We start from the raw sequence: 24,415 nt of genomic DNA on the forward strand, positions 1-24,415 counted from the left end.
GGGACAAAAAACCCAGCTGGGAGCCAGCTGTCTGAGTGGCTCCAGCACCCTCCTCTTCCTCAGAAGCCTCAGTCCTATTGCACATGCGATAAGCCACCTGGCACAGTACATGCACCTAGCCAGGGAAACTGGGCACCATGACCTCGGTGACCTTTTAGAAACATCTGCTGGATGAGCAAAGCAGAAGAAAACAAACCAGGCTTAATATATTTTTTTTTTCTGATTAACTAGAATGCTGAAGACTTTTGCAACAGAAAAATGGCTGCATTCCAAAAAGCAGCAGCAGCAACCTGTATAATTAGCTATTTCCAATGCAAACCCATGTAATCTATTAATCATTTTTCTCAAAGATGCAAATCCAGAAATCAGACTCTCTATAAGAGCAGTAAAAACTAAACTATACCCTCAGTTAATTTTTTCAAAGCAAAGTCCCCCTAATTTCCAGAAATATGGATATCTTCAGCAACTGAGCTGACTTTCCACAATAAATTCTGTCCCCCTTACCTGTATTGAACTGCACCATACTGAAATCACACAATTATTTGGGACAGCGTGCAGAGCAGCACAGCATTCAGCAGGACTAACAGGAGGCAGAACGTGACATACTGATTTGTTACAGGAGCTTCATTGTTTGGGAATAGAGAGGACTAAACTTCAGAAAGCTCTACTTTTTCCTTTGCAATTCACAAAATAAGCCCCAAATTTTAGTCTTGCTGGGAATTGTGAAGAGTGGGCACCTAAGAGCAAGCTGAGAACCTGAAGTTTTTTTGTATTAACTGGACTGTCTCTGTACATGCAACTCATCGCCTCTCAAAACATGCAGCTCACAAAGAGCACTGTTTTGTCAGGGATAACCTGGTGTCAGTGGAATCACTGTGAGTTTTGCTGTTGATGTCAGCAGGGACAACATTTAGTAGTTGCACCAATGGATTATGTGAAGAGCAAACTAAAAGCCTGACAGGCTCAGCTCATGCTTACATCCTCTAAACCTACCGTGTAAATGGACTCTAAGCCATTTATCTGTTCTTTCATTAACACTTTAGAAAACCGTGTCTGCTCCTAAGGAGAGTCACAGACATCACAAGCACCATTTTAAAAGTAAGGTGAATTTTTTGAAACCTCTTGACCAACTCTTTCCCCTGCACCTGCTGAACAGCAAGCTGTAGGCTTCTCTCCTCAGAATTAGCTTAGTAACAGCAATGATGAGCAGCTGATCATGTACGTGAAGTCAGCACATTCCTACAGACTGAAAGGTACAATAAAAAGCAGCAAAAGAAACAGCCTATGTTACTACCACAGTCTCACCATTTTTTGTGTAACAGACTGCAAGTACATTTTAAAGTGTCCTGAGAGGTTATGAAAATGTAGTTATTTTGCATTATTATATGGAAACATTTGAGTCCTTTCATTTTAAAATTCCACAAAGTTCTTTTCAATTCTGATTGTATTTTTTTACATCAATTTAATAAGAAAAAAAAATTCTTGCATTAAGAATATTAATACACTCCTCTGCGCGGCAAGGATCCCCCCTATTGAATCTCTCCTGCTTTCACTTAGAAATACTATCATTTGATTCATTCCCATCTTCTCTTGGTGTGTGTTTTTTTTTTCTGTTGAAGAAACATGTTTTCCACTTTAAAATGCTGGTGCTTGAACTCACTACTTCACTATTTGAATTCACTAGGTTCACCTCTCAATTCAGGTTTTCATTGACTTATAAAAATCTGTGAATATTTTTTTCAGTATAAATATTAAACCATGTTGCATCAGTAGAAAGGCAGAAGAGACACCCATAATGCCTCAATAGTATTCTCTCTAGTGGCTAGCAACAACTGTACACACTCCCACCACCCATGGACAGAAAGGTTATTTCCTTTTGAGAGGAAATTAGAGACTGGAAGGCTAAAAGCCTGTGATTTTTTCCCTGGTAAATCACAGTGCAGAGGTAAATCACTTACCAGAACACTGCATTTGAATACAATATTTTTGGATTTAAACAAAACCACTGGGTTCTAAAAACTTGTAGAAAATCATCTTCTCATTGCTCTTGTTATTATCAGCGTGTATATTATGCTTATTATAAATACGGCATTTGCAAGGTGACAAGTAGACTCCAAGGCTCCATCATTTCAGCTATTTCAAATGGATACAGTGGACAGGCCCCTGAGACTGTACAGCTGAAAAGATTAGCATTAACAAGTGGGACAAATACTCCAAAGAGAATGGAGTGAGAGCAGTAAAGCGATAGAAAGTTGTTCAATCAGAAACAAATAGCAGTAACTTCAGCTCTCTACTCTTACTCTACTGGACACATGGCTGCAGAGATGGTCTCTAAGAAGGGTCTCCTACGAAGGTCTTGAGAAATCCAGGCTTCTCCCACTCACTTGTGAAGAATATCATGGATGAAAGCACAAAAAAGCTTGCTGAGGAAAGTTTGAATGCTTTGTGTACATACCACTCCAGAAGCAGCACATAAACAATATTAGCTTTAAGGTGATGTTGTATAGTATGGTAACTCAATTTTTTTGGCACCAAATAAAGGAAGAATAGGTCTGGTGCTCAGCCTCCATCCGTAGGCATTGTTTCAGAGCAACGCTGAGAAAGTTAATGGGATCTATCAGAATATTTCAACAAAAGGTGCCAAATACCTTTCAGGATGTTCTCATGCCCTTCATGAAGCAGGCTGTGTGTAGTCTTTTCCCTAACATGCAAAGGGATCGCTCTAATGACATCATTTCCTTTTCTCATGCATTTGTTTTTTTTTTTTTCTTCTTCATTAGAGCCACACAATAGAAAAACAAACAGCAGGAACGGATGTAGCTGCAGACGAAGGTGACACTTTGTTGACCTTAGGATACAAGCTGACTTGTCTTGTCACATTCACAAAGAACAAAATCTTGCTGCCCTACCCTAGGCAATGTGCTCATATGCAGCACTTCCACTGTAAAACAACACAAGTTTTTTGCAGCAAAGGAAAAAAAAAGAGAGAAAATAGCAGTCTATAAAGTTATCTCATTACAAACATTTTTGATGAACATCAGTCAATTACCTACCCTTTTAAATTGAGTCTTTTTTCTCTTTATTCACCAATGCAAAGAAATTTGAGTTATAAGTAAGCACCTATCTACTACTTTATGCCGTCAAGTATTGGAATAGATTATTACTAAGAGATAAGTCACTTCAGATCTTTAAGGGAAATTTAGAGGAAAATCATGAAATTAAAAAAAATATTTACTCTTATGGAAAATTAATCATTGTCTTCATGTTCTCTCCTTATATAGGCCTCTAGAACAGATTAACTCCATAAAATCCTTTCACTCGTATGATATAGTAAGTGCAGAAGAAAGACGACACGACCACTAAAGCTGGTCATGTTGACCAAATCTTCTCTTGTATTTGTAAAGATCTTTCTAGAAAGTGACTCAGCTTATTTCCATGGCCCTCGACAGTAGGTCTGATCTAAATTCTTGTTCCATTAAAAAATATCCCCAAGCAAAAATAAACCACAAATCCAAAGAAAGTACCAAACACTGTGCACTAACGTGACCAAAATAAGAAGGAACATAGCATATGAAAGCAGCAGCATTTTCAAATTTTGAACTGATAATAGGTATCAGAAGCCTTCAGTAAATTCTACTTTTAACTATTTGAATTAAAAATAACATAAAAAAAAAGAAATAAGACATTTAAAACTCTAAAAGAAGATCTGATGTAAATCAGTAACTTTCTTTCACTTGGTGTGATGTAAAATACAGATTTCTAAAATGCACCACAGCATGAGACCAGCAGCCAACAGAAATCGGATGGTTATATAATTTGGTGGTTAAGCAAAGATATTTTTAGTATTTGCTAATCCATCTAATGCATTTCTTTCCAAGAGAAGAAAACGCATTACACTGATAGCAATAACAGGGTCAAAACACAGGGATATTAACAAGGAATGTAGTTGGTATAGAAAATAATAATAAAAGTTTGATATTCTTATTAACAGCATCCATTCCTAAGTAGCCTAGTGATCCATTCTTAGTGATTGGGAAATGGGTGACTTTTATACATAAAAAGTGAATAGAAGAGCTAAAACAAAGACGAAAAGCTCTCACAAAATTTCCCCACGCCAGCAATCTCATAATGCAAACCAAAACAATAACACCTCAAGATAACCAATCAAATAGGAAATTAACTGTATAGACAATTTCAGAGCAGCATCCGGAATTCACGGTACATGGGAATCCTCAACCAGTTTCTATTTCTGGAAAACAAATAAAAAAGAGTACTTTTTGGAGAACTGTCAGTAAACCAGCTACAGAAAGATCCAAAGATATTTTAGAAATACACCTAAAATCCAAGAGTTCCATCTTTTTCCCCTCAGTTCCTTTTTGCTACACTGTCGTCACACTGTGAAATTATTATATTACATAATAAGCGCTTTATATCACGCTTTAAATCTGCCACAGAACAATATCACTACGAAAACCAAGAAAAGTTAGACTTACAATGCTTAATAGTGGGGATATTAACAGAATCTTACTCTTCATTTCCAGAATTAATTCTCCCTTATGTTTCAGTTTATTGTCATCTTGGTAGGAACCAAATATACTTGATCTCAAAGCATGATAACAGGAGGGGCAAAGCACACCAAAACTATTTTTTTCTAACCAGTAAATATTCCTGAAAGTACTGGCCTGAGTCAACACACTCCTCAAATGTTATCTGAAAGAAAATACAGTGGACTTAACTGCTAAAGGTTATATTTAATCTGTTCCAAAGTTTAATTTATTAATAGATAGGAAAATCAAAGTTGCCTAGAAAAGGCTTGCTTCCTCAGCTGCCTTACACCTAAGCAAATTCAATTTCCATGTCCCTTGAAACTTCCACTTGCAAAATGAGATAATTTAGTGCCAAAGAACAGAGGGAAAGAAGATCAGAACACCTCGAACATGCTAGTTTTATTGAGGAAGAGACAATAAACCACTTCAGGGTCAGACGGATGATATCAAGTGGTTTAAAGTTTAACAGTGAGCGTTGAAAAGCAGATAATCCAAGAGGATACTGCCACCTTATTTCTGGCAAAGCGTATTTCTGTGCAAAACCAGAACTATCTATTGAATTAAGCAGTGCGAAGTCATACATTGACTTGGGTATGCATTTTCACGTACCAGGATGGATATTTTCAAGACAAATTCATTTTCTTTTCCAGAGAAAAGTATCTTTTTCATGTTGAGATTTATTGAAAGCAGAACAGAATTCCCTGAATTGTTAAAGGCCTTGAATAAGCAAGCAAGGCTCCCGAGGACAGTTGTAGCTGACTTTTCTCAGACTGGCCTCTGAGAACATCAGTAAGGATATTCTTTGAACTGCTGACCAAAAATGCCTGTATTATTACAAACAGCTGATTAAATCTGTTGTGAAATACCAAATAAACGGAAGGGCTGCCTCTGTGAGGAAGCCAGCTCTCAGGTTTTGCCAGACCAACACTTGCACAATGCCTACTCAAACACCAAAGCACATTTTTTTCTTTTTTTACTTGTGCAAAATTTATCAGTGCTCCATACGGAAAGGATTCCAGTCTAATCTTATCTTTGCTAGAAACAGAAAATCGAGGTGTAAGAAAGAGTGTCAGAGATTTCAGAAAGCTTACCTATCTATATATTCTGAACTTCTTGAAAGAGACATCTTTGTACTGTCCACTCACCACAGGTCCAAAGCCAAAGTTCGTCTTGTTACGCAGATACTGTATCTGTCAGCAGTTATTAACTCCCAACTCAACAATTACACAGACCTCAAGACCACTTTTATAGCTTTTCAATCATCATAAATTCAAAGGGCAAACAAACTGAAATTGAGTATCTATTATGTCTGAAAGCTGGAACTTACAGTGAACTGCTAAAAACCATTTATTCTGATCAACTAAAATACGAAGAAAACATCACATCAAATTTAGGACCAGCTCCTTCATGAATTTACTAGAACCACCATTTTGTCTGATTGCTCGCTGCAATTACTGTCCAGAGACCCAGCAGGGCTAAAAGCCAAATGCTATCTACTTTTTTAAACCTGCTAACAAAGGCTAGCAGAAGCTCCACTAAGCAGTTTGTCCATCAGAAACACATCATATCTATGCATATCACAGATACAGACTTGGAGAGGAAAACGCTCAGTATCTTCATAACAAGAGCATAGCACATTATAGTTTTTATAGAGGTGAGCTGTGACCAAGTAATATGACTATATTTTCTGCAGGTGGTGTGATCTGAATTCTGTGTGTAGATTAATTTTCTTTTGTCCCATTTCAGTCTTTAAATAAAGCCTTTTTCTGAAAAAGGTATAATTTCTACATTAGGAAAAAAAAAAAAGATTCTTCACTGATACGGCACAATATAAATATTGCCTAAAATAGTGAGACACCCAGTATAATTTTTTCTGGTAATTCGGTATCAATTGTGAATACAAAACGATCAAACCCTAATTGTAAACCACACCATTAAGACACTCTACATGCCTGTAAACATCAGACATGCCCAACAGGCATCGGTTTTGCACAAGGCCTATAGCCACCATGAGAAGAAAGGAAAAGCCTCTTCAACAGAAACCATCACCAATTGCTTCAACATATCTATAAAAATCAAACATTTTTGAATATCAGAATAGGTCACTAGCTTATCTGTTCTGTTGATACTTGTAGAACTGATAAGTGCCAATATATTCCTAAAATGTTTATACAATTGACATCATCAATGCCTGTGAGAGAGCGTAAAAAGTGAACTTGTGTTGAATATACACAGAGCCAATTCCTACGAAGCTATTTGAGTTTGTCATAACTACGATGTATTAGTTGTATTTCTCTCCTTGTGACAGTGAAGTTTCTAACTGTGACAGTCATAAAACCTTAGCTCCCAATAAGCAAATAATCTCAAATAAGCAGCCATCATGCACGTCCACATGAGCCAGGAGACCACCTCAGCAGTGAACATCTTTGAGTCTTGTCTCTTTCCACATTTGCATTTTAAGTCCTTTTGCATAGCTTTAATATACTTTATATATTTATATTTTTCCAATATACTTTTTTTTTTTTTTCTGAAATGGTCTAAAAACTCAGAGAGAGAAGATGTCTGGAATGATCTACCCCCAAATCAGAAAGTAAAGCAGAAGCAGCAGCAAAATGTCCTTTCATCTTACACATGCCAATAAACTGATATGAGTGTAAAGTGCGGGTGCCATACTGTAGTAGGAAGGTAACTAAAGCCTAAATAGCAGCCTACGAGATTCAGAGTGATAAGAGAAAAGAGAAATACATGCTTTTCTTTTTAAACTCCTAGAAGACGAGAACAGGAAATTCACATTTAACTGATTTCATATTAGCCAGATGCTAATAAGAAAATTCCTGGCTTTCAAATACAATGTGGTAATACCATCACTTCCCATCAATCTCTGCTTTTAACGTAGCAGGACCAAAATATAGCACTTTCCTCACCAGAAACTCTCTGGAGCCTAAATGGAGGAATACAGGAGAAAACAAGGGGAAATACTTGAGTAAATAAAAAATTAGTTCAACAGAACTACAATAAATATTGTATTCAACAGAATACAATAAATACCAGATTAAACAACTGTTTTCTCAATGGGAAGGTTGATCACTGGATATCCATAGGGCCCTGAGCTGAGAACCCATTACATTCATAGAAAGTCTGGGAAAAGGTGTGAAAAGCTAAATGACAGAATCTGTGAACAACACTGTTAGGGAAGTACAAGGGAGAACTGCAAAGAGCTACACAAAGCTTGTTAATCACTCTTAAATGGTAAATGAAGTTCAATTTCAGTGTAAGAGTGAAGTGCAAGGCAGAACAACTCTAACCTCATACATAACTGCACGATCCCTGGAGGTGTTCAAGGCCAGGCTGGATGGGGCTTTGAGCAACCTGGTCTAGTGGGAGGTGTCCCTGTCCAGGGCAGGGGAGCTGGAAGTAGGTGATCCTTAAGGTCCCTTCCAACCCAAACCACTCAGTGAGTCTGTGATTCTGTAAAGCATTGGGTACTGTGGTGAGCTCAGGAACGAGCTCTTGGGATACTACATCTATATAGAACTGAAGAAACATCTAAGGAGGGCAACAAGAATAATCAACGTTTTGTTGCAGATGTTAGAAGTTTAAATGGTTTTGAGGGGAGACATGCTCATACAGGACAAATTTGCTCCTGGATACTAGCTACAAAGATTTTCTCTGCCACCTTGGACTTTGACAATGAGAGCAGAGAACTGCAGAATAATGAAGAACGTGTAACAATGTACCAACGGGTAGGAAAAAGAAGGCAAGTTAGTATATGAAAATATATACCAGTTTCTATTAGATGTAGAATACAGAAAAGGTATTAACTGCCAGTGAAAAAAGAACAGAAATCATAGTATGTATCACTGATAAATTACTATTCAAACAAACAGCGTCACTCAATGAATTACACCAGTTTTCATGAAATTAATCAATTGTTATTTGGAAGATATACTATAAGATCAACATAGGAAGCAATAACTAAATCATTTAAATGACTTTTTCTACTGTAGTTCTTCACTGAAAATCATTCTGTGTAGAACACCGATCAACAACGTTACAGTTAAAAGCACATTTTCTTATTTCTTTGAAGAAGCTGAGAAGTTTCTATAGTAATTGGTTTAGTCTTTGATCAAAACATCAAATACATTTCTGAAGCTCACACTAGTTCTACTAGCCATATGTATGCAGTTGTACTAGCAAAAATATGAAATATCTTTGTTTATGAGAATATTTTTATAGCAATTAATAACATGAGTCTAATAGCTTTACACTCTGGTTCACATATGACTGACCACTACAAACCCTACAGATTTTGTTTTTATAAACGGAGATTTATTTCCATCACAGAAACTCCCCTGCAAGTCAGTAGAGACAGATGCTGTTTGCGGCTTAGCTTTTGAACAACTGTCGTAATACAGATCAAAACTGAAATGCTATGTAACAACTAAGGCAAGAGTCAGCATAATAGCTCATCTAATTCTTTGTTTACAGGAAAAATATTGATCTTTTACTAGTATGTCTCAGTATCATCAAAAAAAGCAGTGTTTTCACATACATCTGCTGGATTGCCGCTGTAAAGATTCTTTCAGCTCCTAAATAAGGTATTTTGGACACCAGGGGAAAAAATCCTTAACCCTCTACATAAAGAAGCGTTTCAAAAAGGTTTGTATATTTAAAAAAAAAAAAAAAGAAAAAAACTTCCTTTCATGCTTATTTTAAAAGCAGTGGTGCACAGAGTGTTGGTTTGTTTATGTTTTGAAAGCAGAGAATACTTTCAATCTTAAACTATCAACCTCCAGATTTTAAGCAAGTTAGAAAAGCAACTCTGGGGTAACAAAGTCTATGTCTAATACAAACACAAAGTAAGATTGGCCATACTCCAGAAGTGATTGCACTTCAATTGCTGTTTTAAAAGTATTCCTGAAGGTATTAAGGAATGCTTGTTTGCTTTCACACTGAAATCAAAGCAGGCCTTTTATTTTTTCTTTTAATATCCTTATTCAGACTTACAGCTGTAAGTAGGTGTATTCTAATATAAGTACTTTGATCAAAAATTTAAATACTTGAGGCCTTCTTAAATTTCAAGCTGAGTGATAGTACAGGAGTAATTTTGTATATTTTCAGCCATGTAATCTTACTGCATTAAATATTAAGAAAGCAAATCTGTGTAGCGATGTTTATACAATTTGTTATTTCAAACAGATGTATTATTCATACTCCAACTAATAACTGAGGAATGGTCCAAGACTATATTCTTTTACCGGTGAGTTGTTTTTGAAATCTGAGTGAAAATGTGCCCCACTGAAGTTATGGGTATAACTCCCATAGGATCCCACAGGAACATATAGTTTCCTCTAAAGGATTCAGAATCAACATTAAAATTACTATCCATAGTAGCTGAAGACTTATTTTAAGTTTTACCACAGTATTTTGTTATCTTCAAATAGATTATGTAGTAAAATGATTAAAATTGAATTTGTTTTGAACCTGAGGCAACTTTGCACTAATGCAAGAAGTCATATAAATACATTTGGTATTTCTTGGATCCTGTGCCTAAACATGATGTTCGTATTTCAGATATAATAAGGAAAACATCTCAATGATGTGCAAGGGACTAGTCTTGCAAGTGCCCCGTTCAGTTTCTTGGGTAAACAAAGCTTTATGGTAGAGTCAGCTAAACCCAGAACGGAAAGCTGTGCACAGTGCACATCGTTCAGTGCCAGCTGGAAGGACTGGCAGCTGCCATCTAGCATAGACACAAACTATAGGACCCATGCACCTAATTCCAGCTCTCCCTGGAAATCATGATCTGTTCAGGTCAAGCAGAGAGTACTGGTCATGCAAGGCAGCAAACACAATGAAGGAACCACATACTGAACTACTCCTGACGACTCCACATGCTTCAAACAAACCTACCACATGCAGCACAGCATACTGAAACTTACTCAGAATTAAGGATCTGAGAAATATAACTGTGGATTTCTTATACAAGTGCTGTGGGGCAGACCAGCGAGAGGCGCAGTTCGGAGCTGGTACGGCCCAGCATCTTCAAGCCAACACTAAGAGCCCAGGCCTGGCTGGTGCAGTGCCAGGCCAGGCTCTCTCAACTATCTTCAAGACTGAAAATTACACAAGCCAGCTACTGACTCCAGGAAGCCGCTATGACCCCACACATAATGGAACCCCAAATCGTTGTGCCAGGTCTCTGCTTGCGAGCCAGCCCTCCTGCACTGTCCTCCTGCGGCCTTTCTGCCATCCTGAGGCTGCTTAGCAGCAGCCCCACAAAGCAGAGGTGGCTGCCACTGCCCACGGCACCAGATCGGATCTAGAATTTCATTGGTTTATTTAGGAAAATAAAGGCTGTAACTAAGCCATGGCATCTGTAGACTTGGACACAAACATGTTAAAAATAAAATTGAGCTGACTAAAAGAGCTGCTCTGAAAAAGAAATCACTGCAGAAGACACCGCTTAATCCCCCTTCAGCACTCCCCTTAAAAGCTAACCTTTACAGGATGCTTGCAAGGCATGGCTATCTAAGCCCAGACAGCTAATTGACAAGGAGATTTTGCCCTATATTATTAGCTGTAAGATATTAATTTTACTGTTATCTTGATCTCAGGACTTTTCACAATCCTGCCAGTTTCTTTCCATTTGTTGGGCACTGCCATTTTCCCAGACTGCAAGGTCTCTGCACAGGGTAATTTATTTGTACAGTGCCTAACACAAAGGCACCATTCTCCCTGACTGAAACCTCAGGTGCTTATGCAATGAAAAACCATGACAATGTAACTTTTCACGTGGGCAAAAGTTCTCACAGCATCTTGTGACAGTACAAATTAGTAAAGTATTCCAAAATTTTGAAAGAGTTTTAGAAGTGTTTAGTTTCTGTGGAAAACAGAATTATAAAAAAGATAAAATTAATTGGCCTGCTTGTTTTATGAGCTGAAAGATCAATGGAGTATAAGGAAAAGATCAAGAAGGAAACATTTTATTTTTTTTGACTTCTTTCTCCCTTTCCCTCCACACACTATCATCACACACTATTTCTTTTATTGTCATTTCATCTTGTCCCTCTGTGTCCTTGCAAAGTTTCTTTTTCCTCAGAGAAGCAACACTAAAATGAAAATTTATAGTTGAGCATTAGCTAGTAAAAATCAGAAAGGAGAAAAAAATTGGTTCAGCTCTCAGTTCTAAACCCATAATACTGACTTTCCTAGAAAGAATCTGGCATATGAAGGGTTGTAAGTAAACAAACATGATTCCTTCTGTTTCCAGCACTACATACTCACAACTCACACATTTAAAATCACCCAGCGATACTGAGTATTAGAAGGTAAGTTTATAATCAAATTCCCAAACTGAATTCCAAAAATGTTATCATTTATACCATCGTAAGTAATGATGAAGGCAAAGTTAATATAATATACTAAATTTACTCTTCTAATGAGAACTTAAGGGATGCTAATACCAGGAAAGAAATGCCCTAATATAATTCCAGTAAGCAAAAATAAAGCTTAAAGAAAATCCAGTCTTTCATATTGAACTGCAGAGGCCTATCTCCTTTAAATAAGGCACATCGTAACCATAAAAAGGAAGTTCAAAATTCCTATTCAGAGAAGTATTTGGTATCCTTGAAACAAATTTCTGTTTGACTCTTGTTTCAGTGGACTTTGGGGATTTTTAACATCTTCCAGAAGGCAACGTATATCTTCTAGCTTTTGAAGCATTTCACTTGTGCTTGAAATAAACGTAGAAAAGAATTCATTAAAAGTTTCTGGAAGGTAGCTTTTCCTTTCAGAGAACAAGCCCCCAAAAGACAGCTAGAGTAAACCTGACTGCTTTTAGCACAAATGGGTTAAAGATTAATTTGACCTAATCACTGCCTATAATTACACACACACACACACACACACAGAAAAGCCTTTTAATATCTTGAAAGTGACAAATATCTAACAGGCTTCTATAATTCTTCAAACTCTGGGATTTTGTATTTATGCCTTAATCATAGCTAGTAAAACTATAACAAAATCAAGACTTCTAAGATGCGCTACCAAATTAGAAGCATTTTTATTCATTGCTAATGTATAACCTGTTTTGGATATAGATCTGTGTAAAAGAGGCTGGTAACTAATTCCCTGATACTAAAGTTTTCTGTACCACTGTAAATTCAGGCTCAGAGAAGCTACATTTAACCAACTCTTAGATTTTCCTTTGTAAACCAAACTATCATGATAGATAAAGGTTGACTGCACAGATTATTGAGGACTTTTAGACATAAAAGGACATCAAGAATATAAAGCAAAACAGTGGTTGGTCTTGTTGATGACTGTGTGGACATCTGTCACGGGTCAAACTATCAGCCAAACCTGTCATGACCAGCAGGGAGCTATGAAGAGGAGTATGGAGTCTGGTTTCATTTGGCTCAGCAAACATTTAGGGAATGAACAGTACAGGAGGAACAGCACACAACTTGAAATTGCATTGAAAAGGAAAGTATCTGACTACTGAGAGTCTGGGTTTCTGGCTGTTTGGAATACAAATCTGGACTCTGTGTGTGTGTGTCGTTACAGTAATGGAATGGAAGTCTACAGCAACACGCATTGCTGGTGAGGTCAGAAACGAAAGGTTTTACAGGTCATATGGGCAAAACCACCTTTATACCTTTATGACACGACAGAGAAATGAAAAAAAAAAGACACTCCTGGATTTTTTTTGCCTATAATACTGGTCATTAGGAAACAGATAAGACCACCATACTCACATTCATCCAAGACACTACAGGAAAGCTACTGTCTGAGGGATTAATATATTGCTTCTTTAGCTCTAAGGACGGCTAAGAGAGTGGGTATAGCTGAAGTTTATGAGACTTTTCCTAATCAGTAGTCACATTAATGTGTTAGTATGACTGCTCTATTCCCATCACCAGGCTTTCAGCATAGTGAGATTTTGCAGAAGTTATGTTCGCAGTAAGTTCCCAGGGGCAATATCCTGCACCTGTAATCAGGTAATTTCACCATAAAGCAAAAGTACTTCATTTTTATCGGTCTGTTAAACTAACACAGCCACAAACCAATACTGGGCCTCAAGTTTCCATATAACAGAAGCAAGCTCTCTCATCCTGAAGCAGTACCAATATGATCAGTCTAGAATTTGGCAACCGTTTGAAGTTTCTTCCTCAATGCTCTTTCAGTATCTCTTTTAGATTATCCGACTCTTGGACAGTCAGTACTATTGACTCTGCCAGTATGCCAGTCCCCTAATTCACATAATGCCATGGACTTGCTCCCACTGGTTGATCCTAAAGGGAATTCTGAAAACTTGTGAGATGGGAAGTGTCACATCATCCCTACTAGATCAGTCCCACATGCGCTCACAAGTGAAGTTAATGTTATCTTTATGCCTGATGTTGCCTGATGAGGTGTCAGGTCACTTTGCTTTTGACTCGATGCCAATACAGTTAGTGCAAAGGCTGCTACGAGAAAGGAAACCTTTGTCTGCAATCTTGATACCTGGTAGTCACAGGACTGTGTCTGAGAAATTCTCAAGAGAAAAACCAAAGGAGCAGCCCATAGTCAGGTGCACTACCACAGATGCCTTCTGTTGTTCCAATTTCAGGAACATCTTTTCAAGAAATAAACACTATTTTCATGAACTGTTCCAAAAGAAGCAGTCTGAACTCTACCCTTCACTCAAAATTTAAGAGAATAAGGAACAGCAAACAAAATACAGAGGCATAGCCCTTCTTAAAACGGAAGTGTATATACTGTACCTTGTTACTTAAAACTATTTAAAAAAAACAGTCCGAGACCTCAAATTGGTAACTAACCCTATTCACATGTTCCATCACCCATTTTTCAGAACTAGGGCTTACATACTGACAAAACATGAATGGGATCCAGGAACTTAAAGTTAGCTGCTATTGCTCTGCTTCACTAATGCGGTATGCTGTCATGTAATGCCTTACATATATTTATAGAAGCAATAGAGTATATGCTACCCTCTAGTTACTTAGGTGGCCAGTGCTTGTAAAACTTCTTTAATAGTACACTAAACTCTTCGTGTTTATGTCTCAACTACCTTTTGCTATAAGCCATCCACATATTCCAGCTTTCCCACGTACGTAGTTCTCAGTCTTTCTGTACTCTTCACGACTGCCAGAAAAAGGATAGTCACTGAACATACACTACTGACCACACTAAATCAGGAATCAGTTGTTCAGCTGTAAGTGTAATGTGACAGCCTCCTTCTAAAATAGCAGGAAGATTTTCTTTCATGCACATTTCTGGTTTCTTTTTTTGGTTCACAGCATATTTCAAGAAAAGCTTGCCCGAGGAAACAGACTAAAACCAACAACAGAGAAACTGCCACAGAAACTTGTTTGAAGACATTAAAAATTAAATAGCTTTTTAAAGAGCTCTCAGACTTCATAGTAAAACCTATTAAAATTGTCTACACTGATTTAATTTCTAACAATTCCATTTCAGACAACTCTGCTTGATTGTTGGTTAGGAGTTCAAAGAGGAAATGACTTTTTTTTTTCCCCTACTACTAATACCCTTACACTTCTCCCTTCCATCTCAAACACTTGACAGGGGGAGAAGACCACTGCTACGTGAAGTAGTGGTCACAAGACCCAGATGAATTCAGGCTGCAGGAAAACTACATTGCAAAATTAAAGAATCCTTACACAAACCTTTCTTAGCAGAAGCAGTTGCCAGCAGTTCTGGCAACTGAATCAACAGTCTCTAAGCACAAGAGCCTCAACCATTATTCTTACACTGTTCATATCACAGCCTCTCACACACATTTTAAAATGCCCAGAGTCAAATGAAAAATTTCGGAGTCTCAGATGATACCCCAAAAATCATCAACACAATAAGAGTAACTGGAGCATGCTTATGGGAAAATATTCCATCATCACCTCACATCCCCCAAATAATTCTCTGCATTTCCTCACCATTTTCATTTTTCATGCAGGTTTAAAGACATACTGTAGCAGCTCTTAAGTCAGGAATGTATGAGCTGTGGAAATTTACTTTCATGGTATATTATGGAACATATATTAAAATCTTTACCCAAATGAGTTGAAGTTCTGAGTTTTATACATATAGTTTAACTGAAGTCAATAGTTACCCATATGAAACTGAAAGACAACATTTAAATCCCTTGCACTTTTGAGCATTTTGTCAACAGTAAGAGCTCGCATATTATAACATTTTTTTTCCTGAAAATTCAGTGATGAGCAAATATATTTTGTAATAACATACCTTGAAGTTGCAATTTCCACTTTGGTTCTTGCCATGGCAGCTGCTCGCTGTGCACCCTCTATTGCTCTATCCACCTTTTCTCTAGTTTTTGTGTTTCGTATTGGTATAAGTTGCTTTCTTATTCCACGAACCAAAACATTATTTTTGTATTTTCCCTCTTCTTTGGTGCCATCTGGAAACATGGTACATCCATATCCGTGCCTCCTGTTATTTAGCCATTCTCCTTCATATTTCATACCATTTGAACGCTCACTAACACCAAAACCACTGCGCTTGTCATTCTTCCATTCACCCATATACGTTTCTGTCGTGGTGGCATCAACATGGTCTTCCATAGGGCAATAATCACAGTCACCATCTCCAAAACTAATTGTAGAGTTGGCATCACTAGAACTAATTCTGCTCATAGCAGCATCACTCCTGACGGAACTCCGTTTGCTAGATATTGATGATCTAGATTCAGATTTTCTAAGTTTTATACTACCAAGAAGGGATCCTCTTCTGAATAAGCCTCCTTTTTTCTTAATGCCCATGGCTTCTACATCGCTGTGAAAATTGAGCACAAAACCGCCTCTTGTTCCAGCCGGGCTGTCTGCAGTGATGTCATGCAGAACGGTGCCATTGCTCTGCTCGCTTCGAAGTGAAGCTAGAGATGTTCGGAGGGGTGAACGGATCACAGTTGCCATGCCATAGGGTACGCTCTGACGTACACCATACCCATGTCGCATCCCTCCTGTCCATTGTCCCTGGTATGTACCTTTTAAAGTAAGAAGCAGAAATTAATTTTAGGAAGTTGTAGAAGACCTACCAGTCTACATTCAATATGCTACTGACAACAATATGTTGTCAATTCTGTTCTTGGAAACTTGGAATGGAAGGAAAAAAACATGACAGTACATGACACAGTATATAAAATACTTTTTGTTACTTGTTTTTCTTATAAATCATTTTTCGCCTTACCAAAGCTTTCACTTTCCAAGCTGCAGTAGTTTATTTTGACAGCTAAAACACAATACCTATCATCGTAAGCTTTTTTTGAATACTTCTGTCCACGGAAGAAACATCAAAAGAAATCTCAAAAGCAGGACTCCCTCAACATTTTTTTATGGTGATCAACAAGGTAGGGAAAGAAGGGCGGTGGCAAGGAGGGAGCAGGATGCCTACAGCTCTTGCCTCCAGCTGCTCACAGGAGCAAGTGGGACTGGTAAACATCCTGTTAACCTGCACTTCGCTCAACTGCAGAGCTCTCCTTGTCAGGACATACTTGACAATCTACTAAATTGTCCTGATACAAAGGCCCACCTGAAGATCACCGTTACAAAGCCCTGTTGTACAATTGAATGTTGTCTATAAAGTTTTTCAATGCATTTGAATGGAGGAAAATTACAAAACACTAACAACAAACCCCTGGTATATAACACTTTTTATGAACTCTTTTTGGTATACCCGGTATCATAAACATAGTGCTCTAGCTACCTAAAATATTGGCAGTACAAAACCAGCTACAGTTTATTCTAGCTATCATTTCTGAAGCAAGAGTCACAGGAAAATATAACGCTATCTTCACTGCCACCTTATCCATTGAAAAGCTCCCTGGGGAGTAGGTCCTTTGCTTGAGAAACAGCTGAACACAAATTTAAAGAAAGAGAATACGGTATTCAAGCTATTTGACAGCCATCAAAATTTGGAAGGCTGATGTGACATAGGAAAATACAGTAAGTAATACTATTTTTCTATTTACATTCTGCAGTATTATGACACAAATCAGAAACGTGAAGCCTTTCCCACTTTTTTTTGCCTTTCATTTGTGCTGCAGTATGTAAGAAAGATGAGGTAGTAATAAACAGAATATTACACACTACCTTATCCAACTACATTCTTATAGCAGTCATAATTATTTTTGTATTTAAAAATATATATATCTATAAAGAGCACCAACATGGTATTTGATATGAGAAGTCATGTATATTTGTGCATATGTAAAGCTTCATCTGAACCAATAATCAAACTACTACTGCAGACCATTTTTTTTTCTTGTATTCTCAAAAGACATTTTCAATTTGACAAGATACGTACTCCAGTGCCTGGTATCTGAAAAGCAAAGAAAGGTGCGTGGTACCCCATGCCTAGAAAACACAAGACAGCTTGCTTTCTAAAATCATTTCATTCTAATCCCTATTAAATTTCTTTAAAAGAGACAAAAAAATGAAATCTCTCACCCACCCAGTACTTGCCTTTTTTTTAAGCTATTTTGACTCTGAATATTCGTACAGAAGTATGAATAATCTGCATGTAAAATATCTGATTTTACCCAGCTTTAACTGGAGCATGGATTAAATTCTTCAGAGATTCTCCAGAGAACTAAATATCAAGTATCAAATTCCATGATGAATTTTTGAGAACATATCTGTGAAATACCTAAAGTTTTAGATGTAGTTCAAAGCTTAATTTGCTTTGGTATTCAATCTCCTTTGTGTATGCATAGTATTTTGGTTATGTTTATGTCAATCATCTATTGATTACTGTTTTACCATATCACCTCCTCAGCTGAGTTGTGTTTCAATGTTAACATGCAATTGCACTTGCCAAGTGTAATTTCTTTATTATATAATACTAAATAGGTTTGACAACATCACTATTTTGTGTTGGTAGAAAATTCTACCAAGTGGAAGGGTTTTGTTTTAACAGATGGCTGCTGACACAAACCAACAACTTTCTTAGTTTCTTTCTCATTCTCTGTATCCTGGATACCTACTGCTACGCTGCTTGTAAGGGTGCTGAATCTAGAAACATGATTATTTTAAAAAACTCAGCATATGGAGAAGAACAAATAGAAACATGAGCACAAAAACACTGATATGACATATTCTGTAAATACTGCAAAAATACGGCCATACTGTAATTTTTTTCTTTATTAAACAGACATTGCACAGATATATATTAATATTTTATGAACATAAATGACTACATTTTATCCTTAATTATATCTGGGATAGCCCTAGTGTTGTAATGACATGCTGGAGCTTGGAAGCTGGCAAGGTACACTTCACTGCTACTTCTAACAATCTGGCTCTGGTTCTGCATCTTTTTTTTAAAATTTCATTTAAAAATAATAAATCTAATTCTAATTTTGATTATGACCCAGAATTACATTTCAGCAGCATAATTGTGGCTCTCCACATTGTTATTTGAGTGTTAGACTCAGAAGTAGAATCAACCTTTTTTGGTACAGAATTTTATACAAGTACAAATAGCCTGCCTATGCCGCATTTTTTCTTACTAATATTTTGTCTTAATAAATATGGAAAGCTCAAAAATATTTAATTAATTTATAACTGAGGTTTTTCACTACTCTGCAGACAGAAGTGGAAGCGATTACTGTTGCCCAGAAGGGCATTAAAATGAGGACAATTGACATGCTGCTGTTTACTTGTCAGATTTTTCTTTCTACTACTGCAATAAAATCAATGCCACTTTCTTCTAAAGAGAAAACAGATAATGAGGAAACGAAGATTCAGACTGAATTGGTCCTGAGAAAGTATCAAAGATATTTAGTTGGAATTTTGTACAGTCTTGCAGGTAACAACAATTTCTTTATCATTACAAATCCATTAAGGGAAAAGCTTCTGGTACTAGTGCTAGAAAGCTGACATTTACCCTGATTTTTTAACTTTAATGTTAAGGCAAAGATATTTTAATAGGATATGGAGGGCAGTTTACAGAAGGCAGATGCAACAGACTTGTACAATGCTGACTTGAGTAATTCGATTTACCATATCAGATAGTAGCTGCATCATCTCCATCAACAGCAGAAATTTTAGAAAGCTTTAAATGATCGAGATAAGGTTTATTAATACTCTCATATAATGAAATGCTACAGCATTGTCATAAGACAATAAAAAAACCTCTTCCCATATATGAAGATACAAACATGTGATATCTATCTCTATACAGACATACAAATATGAATGATAATACCAACAAACACGTCTCTTCTTGTTTCATCTGATACTATAATTCACTGCCTTAAGCAGTACCATAGAGGGTCAACTTTAAAAATTTCAACTGTTGATGTAACTACCGTGCTAATTTTAAACTGTATTTGACCATAAAACAATAACATTGTTCAGCTTTATTTTCTAAAAAAAAATAGGCTTGGAACCAAAAAAAAACAACCCACAACATTCAGCCACAGCTTCTACTGACCACGGTGTCCCTGGAAATGTGTTAGTATTTTGAGCCTGAGAACTAACAGCAAGTGTATTTTTTAGTATTGTTGGCAAGTTGCTGTAAGGTAGAATTTCATAACCTGTCTCCTTAGAGTTACGTTGTACCATCCTTCCCCAATGCCCCAGCTGTATCTTACAGCTGTAAATGTCATTGCCTACTTGTGGCTAAAATCTGAAACTACGCTGCATGAAAAAGCTGGAAGGCCAAGGAACCAGGAATGACTTGACCTACTCTTACCCTTTACTTGCATCTGCAGTGGTTTAACGATTTAAGTGTCACACCAAGGTTTTCACTTGCTCTACAGACTCAAATGTTAGGTAAGTAAGCATCTAGGAAGACGACTGCTTAAAAATCAATGAACATAGGCACTACTTTTCTTCAGATGTTTGTCACTGATCTCTACAGAATGACGATGCACGTTGTATCACAAGACTGCTGTTACCACTACCGTTGGCAGGATCATAAACTGCTAGCTAATTTACACATACTGAAGCTGCAAATTAGGCTGTAATCCCTCTGTAAACAATTCTCAGGTAGACCCGTTGCTTCACACAGATCCAACAAAATCTAGGCAGTCTGAAGGAGGCACCGAAGTCCTGATCACTGTAGGGAGCAACCTGATGAGTCACTTGAAGGCCCCGTGTAAGCATATGCAATGGACAGTGGATCATGACTTATAATTCATAGTGTTTTCCTCAGAGATTCAACTGAGTGACAATTTTAAAGCAGGTAAACAAGAGATGATCTGTATTACTGACATTGCACAAAGCTGTGTGTGCAGAAACACTGAGGATTGCCATCAATGCTTATGGTCCTTTCTCCCTCAACTACATCTAATACCACCAGTGCATTTAAAAACATCATAGTATTAAAAAAAAAAAAAAGACACCAGCAAAAAGGCCTGTATTTTAGTGAGTTTGAAAGCAAAGTGACAACTTGCATAGTCTAAACACTGTTATTTTGCAATGCTCGTATTCTCAGGTCATAGTAAAGGACTTCTCCTGTAAATAGCTCACACTACATTAAAGACATATGTAAATCTGTTTTCCTTGTAGAAGTATTTCAGACATTCTTCTGGTGTGCAAATATAGCTATTGTATCCAGAGCATGAAAACAAAAACGCTTCTGCAAACATCTCCGATGTATAGCTTAACTTCATTCATGAATACTTCCATTAAAATCAATGGGATTGCACATCTTCTGTTATTGTGAACTGAAATATCTCAAAAGACTGGGAGCTTGCTAACATATTTCAGTTAATAAAAATGTTACAGTGTAAACTGCATGCCACATATACTGTTTCAGACAAAGCATTTCCTGTTGGGTTTAAGTCTAAAAGTTTACAAAATTTACCACAGAATTATCAGTATTGCGTTGAGGTTAAAAAACAAAACAAAACACAAGAAGCTTAAAGAGAAGGATACAAGAAACTTTAGTTTAAGAAACTCACTCCTATCAGATTTACTGGAATGGCAGTCTACTTTTCTGGAAATAATAGTAAAAAAAAAGCCACTATAAGTTCAGCTATTCTTCAGCTTCCAACTTACAAGACAAAATAAATTTAATAACAATCTAAAAGTATATCATGTAGTGAAAGTGAAACTAAAATTCTGATCCATGTGGGTTTTGTTTTGCTTTTTAAACCCCCCAAGCCATATCTAAGCTGAGTGTGAGTATCAGAACTTTCTGCATCAGAAAACAATTTTCAAATAGTTATGTACAAGAAAGGGGATTGGAAGAGTTCAAGGTACAAAACACACGTCATATTTCATTTTATCAAGGAAAGGAATCTTACCCAATTAGTTACATTTTGTATTTCAGAAAGGGTGAAAAGACAGAAGAATCCATATGTAAACATCTCTTTCTCTGCTTAATAGAAAACTATCTATTCTCCGATACTATTCTTAAAGTTTTGCCACAAATCTCTTATCAGAAATCCTTGAATAAGCCATCAACAGCATCACTCATGAGATCTGATACATGGGCTGTCCTTTAGTCCAACTGTATGAAAATTACAAGGTACCCCCAATTTTGGTAAGTTCTATTTGCACGTTACCTATGTGGTTCGCTCAACACTGAAGCAAGCGGCTTTCCCGTAAAACAAAACAAAACAAAGCAAGACCCAGCCCAACCCTCTAAACCTAAACCTGATCCCAGCTCTTCGTGTTACAATGGAACAAATCCAGTCGAAGAGCAACTCCACGTGCTTCCACTGATGCCAGGGGCATTACAGCATAAGGCAAGTTTAGAAATACCGGGCTTAGTTTCACACAGCACGTGAAATAACACAGGTAGGGTGAGATTAACCGGACCTAACCGCTCAGGTGAGCTGGAGTGCCAAGTGACCCTAATGAGCAGAGTCTTCACGAGCACCCCCAAATGAAATGCACCTGCAGGGAGCTCAGCTCTGCAGGTGTGCACCTGTGGGTGATATTGGTGGGAGGGGACGGCTGGACCAGATGATCTGGGAGGTCTTTTCCAACCTGAACCTATGATCCCACAGCCCGTTTGCCAGTGGTGAGGGGTGTGAGGGACAGGCCCGCCGGATCTCACAGCACCGCCTGACCTATGTGTTTTGGACTGTGTCTCGTTTTATTAAAATGAGCGTTATTACACGGAGGTGGAGCTAACTTTCGGCGATATTATGCAAGTTGAGCATCCACATCGCTACTTCAGCTCCCTGTTCGGGGCACCACGCGAGGCGGCCCGAGGGCTCTCCCACCAACTTCCCGGCGGGGAAGGAGCCCGGTTATCGCTCCCGGGGCCCGGAGGCGAGGTGCCTGCGGGCGGCCTCCCTCCAAGCCCCGCCGCGGGCGCTGCCGCCGGCTGGCTGGGGGACGGCGATAAGCCGGGGCCGCCCGCGGGGGGGCAGCAGGCACCTGTGGCGCCCCCCCGGCCGCTAAGGGGGGACAGGAGGAGACGAGGGAAGGGAAGGGAAGGGAAGGGAAGGGAAGGGAAGGGAAGGGAAGGGAAGGGAAGGGCCCCGCCGTGAGCGCGCCCCCGCCTCGCCCCCCGCCGCTGCCCGGGCGCCCCCCGCCGGCGCCCACCTCCGTCCCCGTAGGTCTCGACGCCGTAGCCGTCCTGCAGCCCGTTGCTCCAGGTGCCCTCGTAGCGGGCCGGCGTGCTGAGGCTCTGCCGCACGCCGTAGCGCCCCTTGAAGCCGTGCGACCACTCTCCGCGGTACATCCACCTGCCCTTGGTCTCCACGCCCAGCCCGTGCCGCTTGCCCTGCGCCCAGTAGCCCAGGTAGGTGTTGCCGCTGGGCCAGGTGTAGCCGCCCGCCACCTCGAAGCCGTGCGACCAGGAGCCGGCGTACTCGCCCTGCCCCTTGGGCCCGGTGCAGATGCCGTGCCCGTGGGCTTTGCCGTCCTCCCAGCCGCCGCAGTAGGTGCCGCCATCGTCGAAGTCGAACCGGCCGCCCGTCATCCAGGGCAGCGGGGCGAGCGCGGCGCCGCCGCCTCCCCTCCGCCTGTCCCTGTCCCTATCTCTGTCCCCGTCCCCGGCCCTGGCCCTTCCCTGCCCGCCCGCTCCCCGCTACTGCCGGCGCTCCGCCGCCCAGCCCGGCCCGGCCCGGCCCAGCCCCGCCGCAGCCCCGCGGCGGCGGCGAGCGGCGCCCGCCCCCCGCTCCTCCCTGCCCGACCGCCCCTCCCCGCCCCCGGTGTCCCCCCCCCTCCGGACATCCTCCGGGCGTCCCCCCCCGCCGCAGGTGGCTTACAGGTGGCGCCCGAGGCTTGGGCTCTGCCGGGCTGTGAGCGTGGGGCTGGAGGTGGGGGCCTAGGGGACGGCCGCTGTGCTGTGCCCCCACGCAAACCCCACCTGCCCTAAGGGGGACGCAAGTTGTGGACATCTGGGGTGCGAAACACGGGGACCGCGGCTTTCGTCGAGGCTTTTGAAGGACAGCGCTGCTGGGAACTCAGCGAGGAACCTCACCTTATGCCTCCCGCTCCGTGGCTTTAAACACTGCCGAGATCTCCTTTGCCAGGTGTTTGATAAAAACATGAGGGCAAATAACAGGAGAAACAAGGAAGTACGGAGCTAGCAGAAGAGAGGGGAAAAGGAATCGAAAGGCGTTGTCCCAGGGCATCGCTTCTGAAGTCTCAGCTTTGTTCGTTTGCAGCAGGACTGGGAGAAAATCTGAAAGCAAACGTTCCTCTTCGGTGGGGATTTTGTGGAAAGCATGAATCATACTTACAGATCGCAGGGAGTGGTGCTACCTGGGCACAGATGATTTATAAACGTGGAAAAAAAACAGAGCTGTGTTAGTAGCAGTTGACAGGAGCTACTGGTGAGGGCGGAAACTGAACTGCAAATGAAAGATTTGAACGTGAGCTATCACGAGCTGGAAGTTCAGCTTCAGAAATTAATCCCTGATA

At 39.5% G+C, this 24,415-nt stretch overlaps 1 protein-coding gene across 8 annotated transcripts in view; it reads right to left on the bottom strand.

Moving 5' to 3' along the window:
• The window catches only part of JPH1 (junctophilin 1), an 87,515-nt gene extending 63,885 nt beyond the window's left edge, over positions 1 to 23,630 (bottom strand). For 5 of the 8 annotated variants that reach the window (XM_080581631.1, XM_080581632.1, XM_080581630.1 and 2 more), the window contains exons 1-2: positions 23,090 to 23,625; positions 15,813 to 16,569 (exon numbers count right to left, since the gene is read on the bottom strand). In XM_080581631.1, coding sequence (XP_080437757.1) covers positions 15,813 to 16,569; positions 23,090 to 23,468 — 1,136 coding nt within the window. In that variant the 5' untranslated portion in view covers positions 23,469 to 23,625. Of the gene's footprint in view, positions 1 to 2; positions 4,250 to 15,812; positions 16,570 to 23,089 lie in introns of those variants that run through there. The other 3 variants (XM_080581634.1, XM_080581635.1, XM_080581633.1) reach the window with 3 other exon arrangements.
• Between the last annotated feature and the right edge of the window lie 785 nt (positions 23,631 to 24,415).

The sequence above is a fragment of the Anser brachyrhynchus genome (assembly GCF_964034855.1).
Source record: "Anser brachyrhynchus genome assembly, chromosome: 2".
NCBI classification, from domain to species: domain Eukaryota; kingdom Metazoa; phylum Chordata; class Aves; order Anseriformes; family Anatidae; genus Anser; species Anser brachyrhynchus.